At 37.9% G+C, this 11,610-nt stretch overlaps 1 protein-coding gene across 1 annotated transcript; it reads right to left on the reverse strand.

The window, feature by feature from the left end:
• Positions 1–751: 751 nt before the first annotated feature.
• Positions 752–2,973, reverse strand: LOC106155839 (GTPase KRas). Its single transcript, XM_013530854.3, has one exon. It carries the CDS (start codon positions 2,797–2,799, stop codon positions 1,963–1,965), a length of 837 nt encoding a protein of 278 aa, XP_013386308.2. The 5' UTR covers positions 2,800–2,973; the 3' UTR covers positions 752–1,962.
• Positions 2,974–11,610: the final 8,637 nt, after the last annotated feature.

Raw genomic sequence — 11,610 nt, forward strand, 5'->3', positions numbered from 1 at the left:
AATCAACTTATTAGGAAAAGGTTAAAGTTCCTTGTTTTTTATTTACAATTAAGGACACAGCGACAGCATGTGATTGGTTGGTCGGATTAAGATGCAAAATGCGATTTATTAAAAAAAAAGTCGGATACAAAAGAAGCATTTTTGAAGACAAATAATGGCACGCTACTGGCACAGGTATAAAGTACATTTACGGATATTTACCACACTGTAGCACACTGTACCCAATACTTTTACAAAACGTTTCATGCGTGTAGAGTAAACTTTGTTAACGATTTTGGATAGGGTATACCTTAGTAATAAGGAAAAAATGCTGAAATTTCCAGGAAAGTGCATTTTTGCTAAATAAACGTTACATGCTTTTAAGAATTCCCTTGGTATTTTAGCAGTTTCGTGCCAAAGACACGAGGCCTCATAATGTAGTATATTTAGTTTACAATGTCAGAAGTAGCATTAGCGGTGTTGGAATAAAGATATCTTCAGCCCAAACGCGTGTTGTTTTAAACTGAGAACATGTAAAGCATATTGGCTCTTATTTAGATTTTAGTGCTCGAGGGAAAAGCTCTAGTTCGCCACGTACAGCTACTTATAATATATTTAGGATGAAACCCCCAGTCGTTATTTGCAAAATTATTTGTGTAACACCTACCAGTGAACGAGGAGCATTTTTTAAAAATCCAAAGCGTGATGATGCATCTACGTTATACGACTTGTTTTGTTAAAGTTTTTGTCCTTAAATCAAAAAATCTGAAAATGAATCGACATGTTTATTCCCGACACGTAAAAATATAAAGTCGTATACTAGTACCGGAGCATAGCAAGCTATAATATATGCCAGTACAATACATCATTAAGACGCGCAAAGAGAAATAATCCCTTAAATAAACGTTTCGGAAACGAGAGAGCTTCAGGGAAAGAAGGTGGAAATCTGTCTAATTACGATATCACATGAAGACAGTAAGACATCAATTCTTGACAACCTGTCATGTGGTGACGTAAGCAGTCAGTCCAATCTGATGGTGTGATTCTGTGCATTAATCAATTAATTAATTTATTTATTTATTTACTTGTGGCCTCTTGAATAATTATTTATTTCTAAAGTTAGTTAATTAGTTAGTTAGTTACATGTAGTTAGATAGTTATCTATTTTGCGGTCTATTGAACTGTAATCTTTGATAAAACGGGCTGTGGGGAGGGGGGTGGAATGCATTACGAAATTGCAACTACTTGACCTGTGAAAAGAAGCTCCCTACAGCCATGTATTAAACATATATACATGAATTTCCATACTTCCTTTGCTCCCTCAGTTCTTATCTGCAAGATATATCGTTACACCTCCAGCACTTGGGTAACCAATTACCACCAGACATTGTAATTAAATCTATCCTAAAGACCTGGGGAAACAGTATACGCTGCTATCTTCAGCATTTCATACCTGCTAGATTCATATCTTTGAATCACATATACGTCCGTTGACGAAATCTCTCATTACTAATTTACAGGTAGTTCCATGCAAAGCATTGCTGTCTGACCTGACACAGTACTGAAAGAATTTACAGTGAAGAAAAATATAGCATAAGGTGATAAGAGCAAAAAGACCAAGGCTAAGTGTACATTCATATATCAGGACCGAAACTACAATCGACTTAACATATCCGTCTAAAGGACTTTCCTCAACAAACATACCTGGAAGTAGTATTTGATAATTTTGAAAAAAAAAAGACAATTAATACATAATTATTCTTCAAGCTGTATTTAAGAAAATAGCTAAGAATGCACTAAAGTGACCTTATGTTACTGAAGATGAACGTGTAGTTCACATGTTAGTGTATGTATTTGCACAAACACAGAATGAGTAATTTTCACTTTATGAATATCCCGCAATAATCACTGCAATCGATAAGCAAGATAACAGTCATTGTTTTCTCTGTCCATGTTAAATAAATGCCTTTTAATTTCCTGTAATTATGAAATGATGCAGTCTTTTTTCGACGCTCCTTTTGGAATCTTAATTTTAGTCCTTATAGGCTGTCCTTCCGTGTTGCATGTGGCACTGCCAGGGACAGTTGTCTCTTTTTTAAAATTGGGGAGTGCAAACACGCTATGGCTTCGTTTTTCTCTGCGGGGCATTTCGAATGCCAAAACTCCTAGGCTAAATTTTCGGCGTCCGCTTGGTTTGGTGGTCTCCATCAACTCTACATGATCATCGTGAGCAGGGGGCAGGGACTGCATGCTCGCTCGTCTTATTTTTAATAACTTGTCCAAATGCTGAGCTTCAGGAAGTTTCGCTTGACCAACGAGCATTTGGAAGATATCTAGAATCCCTATGTTTTCTTTTGCTGACACTTGGATGTGAAAGGTTTGTAATCCCTCACTTTCCACCCAGTTTCGCACAGTCTCCTCCTCAATCTCCCTATCGTTCTCTGTGATATCGCTTTTATTTCCTGATATACAGATAGGAATATCTTGGTAGTTTTCTCTTTGTTCTTTAATTTGTTCCCAGATGTGTTTTATCTCTTCAAACGAGTCACTGTTGTCATAAGCGTAAACAAGGAGAAAGGCGTCCGCTGTAGAGATGGACAAGCGTCTCATGGCTGGAAATGACCACGATCCAGCCGTGTCCAGAATGTCCACTTTGATTCTCGTCGATCCGATGATATATTCCTTGCAGTGCAGGTCCTCTATAGTCTCTTTATACTGCTCTGAGAACGACTCCTTGAGAAAGCGCGTTACTATGGAGGTCTTTCCGACTCTGCCCGAGCCAAGCACGACTAAACGCTGCCTACTCTCCGTGTACGCCATGGCCGCGACACAGTGTGAAGTGGAGAGAACGCGCAGTCGGCGTTTAACTAAGCACCTGACGGCGATATGTAAAAACTGAGCTCCTTTTATCAGAGCATCAGACTCGTGATCAGCTTACTTTGTGATGGCTCGTTCTAAATTAGCCAGTCTAAATTTCGCTACAGAACGTAACGGCTAACTCGATCAATCGACCAAACCTGTATCTGTTTCCACTCTAAGCTTGTCTTAAGTAAGTTAGGGGATGGCAATAAAACTTTAATTATCTTCTTTTGTTGTTATCATTTGGTGACATTCCACTTGACAAAACGATTTCACTGTTAGCACAAAGTAGCAACGCTGACGCGCATCAAGTGTTATTATCAAGTACAACAAAAACTCGAAGAGGGGGATTAATTCTTAATCGCAAATACACATTAACTTAGAGCTAAATGACGCTTCTAACAAATAACTCAATTCAAGTTAGGGATACGTTCTTTTGATAAAGATCCGTAGTTATTGCTTTAAAGTTATTACACGTCCAAACCGCTCGTCATTACCGAACAATTCTTAAGATGAAGATGAACCGCAACATCAAAAGACTTGATATGTTGTATACGTATATTGGCCGCGAAAAGCAGAGAAATTAATGACTGTTTCGAAGTCATAAATCATAAGCGTCTATTTCTTTCGTAAATGGCAGTGGTTTTGTTTCCTAATAAAATAATCTAACTTAAAAATAGCAATACAAATAACGTGAAATGGTACAGTATTTAAACGTACTCGAAAGACGAGACTGTCGAATTAATGGAAGGAGTAATTTGTTTACTGGTAGTAAAAGTATGTATACTTCAGTTTTTTTCCTTTTAAAAGACTATCACTCACGTACGGTACATGTAATACTGTAAAAGGGATACTCGTACGAAACGTGCGCCAATTATAAATTTGGTTTCCAGTTTTTTTTTTTTCTCATAATTAAATTGCTCTCGGCACAAGAATGACACACCTATAAGAATATCAATGTTAATTAGGTATGAGGATGACAATGATGAATTAAGACGAACAAGTTGATTATACTGTGGACCATTATTTCACTGTTTGTCAACCTTTGTATGATTAATTAGGCATTAATAATACCACAGGCAACGTGTTTCCATTACTTTAATCCTTCATCTAAATGTATTTCTCGTTAAAAAATTGAAATTGCCATTTTGACTAAAAAAACGGCCTTGTGGGGGGGGGGGGGGGGGGGGGCTCTATCACTTCAGATGCAAACAAGAGGTAATTACAAGCAAGAGCTAAAAAGCTCTTAGAATCGTCATTGACATCGTTTCGTGGATGTCTTTTTCAATCCGATAATGTCACTTTGCCTTGTTCCTAGGACGCAGTATATTGTGTCCTGGCTTGTTTCAAATGCGGAGCTTTAGAAATGGTCACGTAATACACAAGGAGGTGGGGAAAAGAGCGTGGAAGATCGAGGGTAGTTCGATGTGCACTGATTGAGAAAAAAGAAAAGAGACGGCTACTGGTGGTTTAAACAAACTGGGTATTAATGTAACCATTACTTCTGACTGTCTGTCATTTCATGAATGGAAAAACTGTCTGGTTATTGTTGGTAAAATGATACCAGTATATGGTGACAGTCACGAGTTGATTGCTAACTACAGGGGTAAAATAATACGATGATCATAGACTTACATGTACTAAAAACGCTCAGCAAATTGTCAAGCTTTGAGGCACAAAACAGCGGATATATGACATTCATCATTTTTCAATATGCATAAACGTGATTATCTTAAATAAACACCAACAAAAAACCCATAATAATAGCATATTTAGCATCCTTATTACTAGACGTAGCGTTAAATGTAAACCGTCTCGGACTAAAACGTAATTTCCGATCAAGACTATTTGCTACATGTTCAATCCAGACACCTGTAATAAAACCTTATGGTATTCTAAAACGTGAATTATAAACCAAACGGCCGTAAAACGTGGCATTTACTGCTAAGTAGGACAATTTATGACAGAGAAATAAAGACGATTACCATAAAAAGCTTGGTATGGATATTTTATCTATGATTTTTTTCCTATAGACCACATACGGCACATGAGGGCCGTTCATACGTACAGTTTAATGAGCTAATATTTCCATCATCATCCATAATCCCTATATTTGCTAATGTAGTTCCGTCAGCTTTAAAATATTGTTGATATGCTTTTTTGTCCCAATCAAAAAACGACTTTTCGTGGTCTTTTTCTAGTACTAATCGACCATCAGGCCAGTCTGTTGAGAATCGCATTTATACAGACAAAAAACTGGTACATGCACTTGTTCCTTATACTCCTACCACTTTTATCAGTTAGCTTACACAAGGAAATGGTAAAATTCTTATGTAACTATTTCAGTATTTGGAACTCTTGTATGTGCCTTTGAGACGTGGATATATAGAAATAATATACCTTGTGGTCTTGTTAAAGACAATATGAATTGAACATTGGGGCCTCTCACTTTGGAGCACCATCTACTCCAGACACAGCATTTACACAAATCACACTTTAATATTTTAGGCTGTGTTAAGAATAGAAGTTACCAGCAGGATCGATCTATCTCAGGGGGATTCTCGTTAAGGCGAAGTTTAAACTGTAATGAACTTCGATTGTCTGGCACGCTTCCCCGTAACTCACAGTACTTGGGTGAAGTCGGGAAAACTTTTTGGTCCATGATATTGTTCACGTCGCTTTGCGAGGGGGCGTGCCAGACAATTAAGTTGATTACATTCACTGCCTAAGCGAGAATCCTTAATGAATGAGGTAGATCGTTCTTGTTAGTACGATAGCTTCTGTTCTGAACACAGCCTTAGCTGATCAACAAGTGTATAAAGCCCTAGTGTGCCTGCGTACAAAAGCAACCACACTAGGGTTTACGGTTGTAATGAGCAATTTTGAAAGGATCTGGTAGACAGTCTCAGGAAAATGAGTTGAAAAGAATAAAAAAAATTATTTATGGTTCTTGCGTTTACACCTGATGGCAATAAGATAAGTAAAATGAGCTTGTGAGCTGGCGTAGTGGCCTACTTCGATTATTTTCTAACAGCAGCCTCTTTCCACAACACAAATACTGCAACTTCTTGTCTATTCCTACCTTGCTCTCGATCTCTCTCAAATGATATCAGATATAAGAAGTATGTTGAGACTAACACAAAGTCGATTAAAAAATTTATTAATTTTTAACTTAAAAAAAATGATTGACCGTAGAGAAGGGTGTGTATCCCTCGGCAGTGGAAGGGGTCCCGGCAACACATTTTGAGAACCAATTCTCTTGTTTTTATCCATTATTTATGGTGCTATACACACTAGATTAGACGCGAGAGCTATTAGCACAAGCGACCTTGCAATGAATCTGGGAAGAAATTGGTGTTCTCTTCATTGAAGTTCTGTCTAAATGCAGGCAGCGATCTTCAGCGTCGTGTTCGTGTCATTATCTCTGTCTGGTTTGTCACAAATCCTACATATATATGTCTCATATACAACAAGTTTGATGCCAAACACGTATTAGTCGTAAATCACCATGATTTCATACCAATTGTTTTCCCGCCCATAAGGTTACCGGCCAATGACAATAACATTGGATTCTATTATGTAGTGTTTTATTCAATGTGAGTAATTTATAACCTTTCAAATTGTTAAATAAAAAAATAATACTGCATGAGGGACATTTTTCATTAAAAAGAAAAGTGTTCTCGAGCAAAACTTCAACAAAATTAATATTTGATTAAATAATGATATAATTTGGCAAGCTGTGCAAGATGACCACATGTATTTGTATTGGTTTTGATTTACGGTGTAAGTAGCAATATCGTAATTGATCATTTTTCTCCTGCGGCTTTCTTTCATAGGAAATGCTGCCCTTAATTAAGAACGCTATTAAGTGACCATCTGCTTAACGCACGCACATAGGTGGCTACAAGAGAACGCTGTGGAGCAACGTTTGATGAGAAGGGCAGGGACAAACATTGGCAGTTATGGGCAAACACACTGCAGGACAGTGCAAATATATAATCAACAATTGTTTTAGGAAAAAGACGACAGAAAAACGCCATCTGGTCATTATACGTACAATTTTGCGGGGCATTGCGCGGTATGCGGCCAATTACGTTTTGTCAGTGATTGGCATTTGAACTTTTTTGATCTGCCCACATTATTATTACTAAACTGATAACAAGGAAAGGGGAAGGAGACAGCACGAAGTTTCATAAAAAATATAGAAGCCAATTTATTAATCCTTTCTCAATGGAATATCATTTTTTACTCAGCGTAGAGCAGTCACAGCAGCATTTGTCTACTAGTATACAAACCAGCTAAAGTTGATATATGGACAGATACGTTTTCACAATATACAGATGGAAAAGTGACAAAGCATACCACTCAAAAGAAGTTAGGGAGCACTTAGAAAAAAAATATTTAAAAAGTACGTTAACTATTCAATAACTAAAAACGTAAAAATAATAATTGCCAATCATCTTGGGCTTCACTCTCAAGTATAATTATGCAAATGAATTTTAAAAGAAGGGGGTGGTTAAAAAGTTGAATCACAGTTCTAAGAGTTTAATTTTTCAGTATCAAAAGGGTGTCTGTCTCTCGAAACCACACAGGCATCACAACGCTTTCCCATGAAATCAGGTTAACTGAAAAACACGCCTCCTTGAGCAGCCAGAGGGTGATTAACTTTCACGTGCACAACCTTCTTTTTGCTCGAGGAGGCATGTCATTCAGTTAATCTGATTGCATTCAGTGAGAGTCCCTGCGGAGTTGGATCGATCTACCAAGACTGGGTTCCCATCCCTAGATCGATCTAACAGGATCGGTGCATCTCCACGGGGTCTCTCGCTAAATTGCTTTCAGCTCAAGTGGTTTAGACGTACGCCTATTAAAGCTCCTAAGTTAATTACCCTTTATCAGCTTCAGCAGGTGTGACAGGCATCTAAGCTGCCCAAGTTAATTGCAATTTTAACTGCAGGCGAGAATCCCCTCGGAGAAAGTTCGACCTAAAGTTAGTACGATAGTCTCCGGGAATGGTCTCCAAGACAAAACATTGTCAAGAACGTGAACGAGTATTCTTCCTCGCTTTTACCACATTTCCTTTCTTTTCCTAGTGGGACGGTTACCTGCAGGGCCCATACAAGTGCTAGTACTAGTATGTAAATGTATATTTCACACTAAATACGTGTGCATCCATTATTTCAATTTGTTTTTACCCTCATTCATGTTCATCTATGTCTTCCGGTTTTGACTTTCTCTTTTGTGGTACTGTACTATTACACAAGTTTAATTTTTTAGACATTTTTATTTAGTTTCTCATTTGGAATAATAATTACCTTACTTTCAATACTTTTAATGCTAATTAATAACTATGTAAAGTGGGATCAAATGACTGTATTCGGCGAGAACTCCCATCCCTGTTCAGATTTACGTAGATGAAAACGATACAGACCCCAGCGCACTCTATAGGTGAGATACAACACTATGATATCTGCTTTAGATTATTCACTTTAGCGATTGGAATGAAACAACTTAACATCTTGAATTTTTAATTTCAAGAGACTAAGCAAACTTAGAGCTTTTTACCTCCTACAAGACTTCTTCCACAAAGGGACGAGAGCAGTTTTCAATCGTCACTTAGGAACAATAGTATGCATGTTGTTCTCAACTAACATAAGAAAAGCAGAGGTCGTAAAATCATTGTGTTTTGAACCTAACCACATTTTGCTTAAAATACATCGTTTACAGGCATCGGTTATGCAAACAAGAAGAGGATATAACTGTTTCCGCCCCCACAACGCTGCTGTTACATGTACGTCATCTGCCCGAGTTAGCTAATTCACCCCGGTGTATTTTCTAATGCGGCAGCATCATCTCATTGCATGACAATGTTTTATTTCTGCATTATTTACAGGGGCACGCGGATAAGGCTAAAATCGTAACGTACAGAAACCCCCTTAAGTACAGCTATCAGATAATTAGATTAAACACTTCAGAGCACATGTTGTGCTTGCATCATTCATTAGAAGAGGAACGCCAAAGAAAGTCAATTGACCTGATTCTTTGATATGTTATTGGGACGCACATGTGTAAGGCAACGTGTTTGCATGTATGATGTTTCCTATTCATATGCCACAACACACACAGGTCGCATTTAGAACAGTGGACTAACTAGTCCCAGGGTCAAATATGGCCGACACACTCGAATACTTCGACACTGGGAATCTATTCAGTGTCCACTAGCGGATTAGACCGCAAGATTTTTAGTGGGTCGCCATATTTGACCCTTGGACTAGCAACAGGGGCGGATCCAGGATTATTTGAAGGGTGGGTTTCCATGGATGCAAAACCGACCCCCCCCCCCCCCCAACACACACACACACACACTTGGCGAGGGGTTCGCGGCCCGCTAAAGGGCCCCGAATTTTTTTGGGTATTTTAGAGTGTGAACGGTGCGGTGCCATTTGGTACGGTTTAAAACCATGATTCAGTTAATTAAAATTCTAATTTCAAGAGGGGACCAGAAATCGAAGGGGAGGTCAGGACCCCTCTAACCCCCCCCCCCCCCCCTAAATCCGCCACTGAGATAGCCCACTGTTCTGAGTGCAGCCACAAACAGCCGGCACGCAAATTTTGCGGCACGTGGGCTGTTCGAGTACACTGATCGGAAACGAAACGTCAAGAACTTCTTCCGATTTATAAGGTGTTCTTTCGCTTTGTTTGTAATTTCAATTATAATTTCATAATCTCTTTATTATTATTATTATTTTATTTATTTATTTTTTATTTATTTATTTTTTTTTTTTTTTTGGACATGTTGTTCAGCAATCATGAAAGTAGCATGGATCCAGTTCATTATAATGTATGCCCATGTAAGACTGCATGCAACTAGATTTGATACAGGAAACCACAGTGGGTTACGTAAGACTCGTTTTTCCGCACCTGTTCCCTCGCTATAAACTAGAATGGTGATAATGACGGTGAACATACATGTAGGTCACATTTTACAATATGTTGTTTTGTAGTCTGCTCTGGTGATTGAATTAAACACAATCATTTGGAAACATTATTTAATATATAATGTGCGCAGTCTCCATGTTGGTTATGTGCTTTTCCCATATACTATATTTTATGTATTTGTCTCTTTTTTCTTCAAATCGCTGTTCGTGGAATCGCGTGTTTGAAAATAATTGTATTTTTTGTTAGTCTTATACACGTGTAGAGCTGTGTAAATCTACGATTTTCTTTGTATCTGAAAGACTGGGTCACACTCCGAGAGCCTGTATTCACAGTACTGACCCTAAATAAATCATTAACCCTTACTCAGATACTTTTTTTTTTATTTGGACCCGAAACGATCTTGGGAGTAGATCTTTTCATAACAACGTTTAAGAAATACAGTGATCTACAGACATCGGTTTTGTGTGTAGAAAGGACCTTAGAACAAACTGACCGAAAACAGAAAGTCTTTTCTAAACGCTCCAGCTGTCGGATGTACTAGACTTTGATAAGCGCTCTAATCAGTGATAAGTGTTAAATAAGCGCTGTATCTCACTGGCTTCTAAACAATAGATATAATAAGAAAAGCGGACCTGACCATTAGCCTACTGCCATCACTGAAGTTTACGTCAAACTCGTCATGAAGACACCAATTTTATTTATTGTTTTATCGCGGATGCAGCAGTTGAATCTATTGACTGAAATGCTTTGACTGATAGGGGTGTAACTTACCGTTGCACTTCCAAGTCATTGAGTTGACCATCATCAGCAGCATCTCTATCGGCATCAATATCTTCAGCATTGTCGTCTGATCAACCAGTATGGGATGAACATGTGCATATAAAAACAACAGCGAGGACACGTTGATAGATGCATGCTCCAGTATATTTACATGCACTTATGCTATTTCCACTTATATGTTTTTAACACACGCTCCTGAAAAAACTCCTAGATTGGTGGCTATGAAAGGTCCACAGTCGGAATAGATTCCGAGCTGTTTGTTTCCAAATTGGGAAGCTAACCCTGGACGTTCACACTTGCTGCAAGTACATGTATAAGCATAATAAGTAGCTGTATTTATTACCTTCAAACAATTTCAACTTTACTTAACGGCATTCGGTTTCCAAAGAGTGGAGATGCCAGAGTGGACACGTTTGATTTTTTAAAAATAAATTACATTCACAAAAAGCATTTGAAGCTGCATCGCCATCGCCAATGAATTGTTTGCAACAGCAAAGGCTGTCATATATTTCTTTACTGACTTTTACTTTTTTGATTCATTTTTATGCATTTACCTTTCTTGACAATCAAGTTACTAACTTATTTCCAATACACAAATTCTACTCTTGTCATTGATTCGGTCTGTTCATAAAGTTTATTCCTTTTCAATATTAAAATCCTTATGACACCATCGATCTCACTTGCGGTCGCACATGTGTTTGTAAACCTGTGAATATAAAGGTCCGCATATGAATTTGACCTGATGTAGCAAAGTGTATTTTGCAATAATAATCACCACAAGACGGTCGAGCACACGAGAAAACTATATATAATTGGCATAAAAGTTTGACTAAACTAATTAAACCGCCATTTATTAGAGTAAACATATTAAGGCAATAAACGGCAGTAATTTCAATGTAATTGCTTTTTTTTCTTCACATGAAAGTCGACCTGTCCGTAGCTGATGCAATTGCCAGGCCTTGCGATTTAAAGCTCTCTGAAAACCTTTATCTGTATGTCCTCGCATTACATGGAAAGGACATAGACATAGTGATAATGAAGGTTTGATTTTAG

This window comes from Lingula anatina, chromosome 2 (genome assembly GCF_051362555.1).
Source record: "Lingula anatina isolate TDL-2025a chromosome 2, LinAna3.0, whole genome shotgun sequence".
Lineage (NCBI taxonomy): Eukaryota > Metazoa > Brachiopoda > Lingulata > Lingulida > Lingulidae > Lingula > Lingula anatina.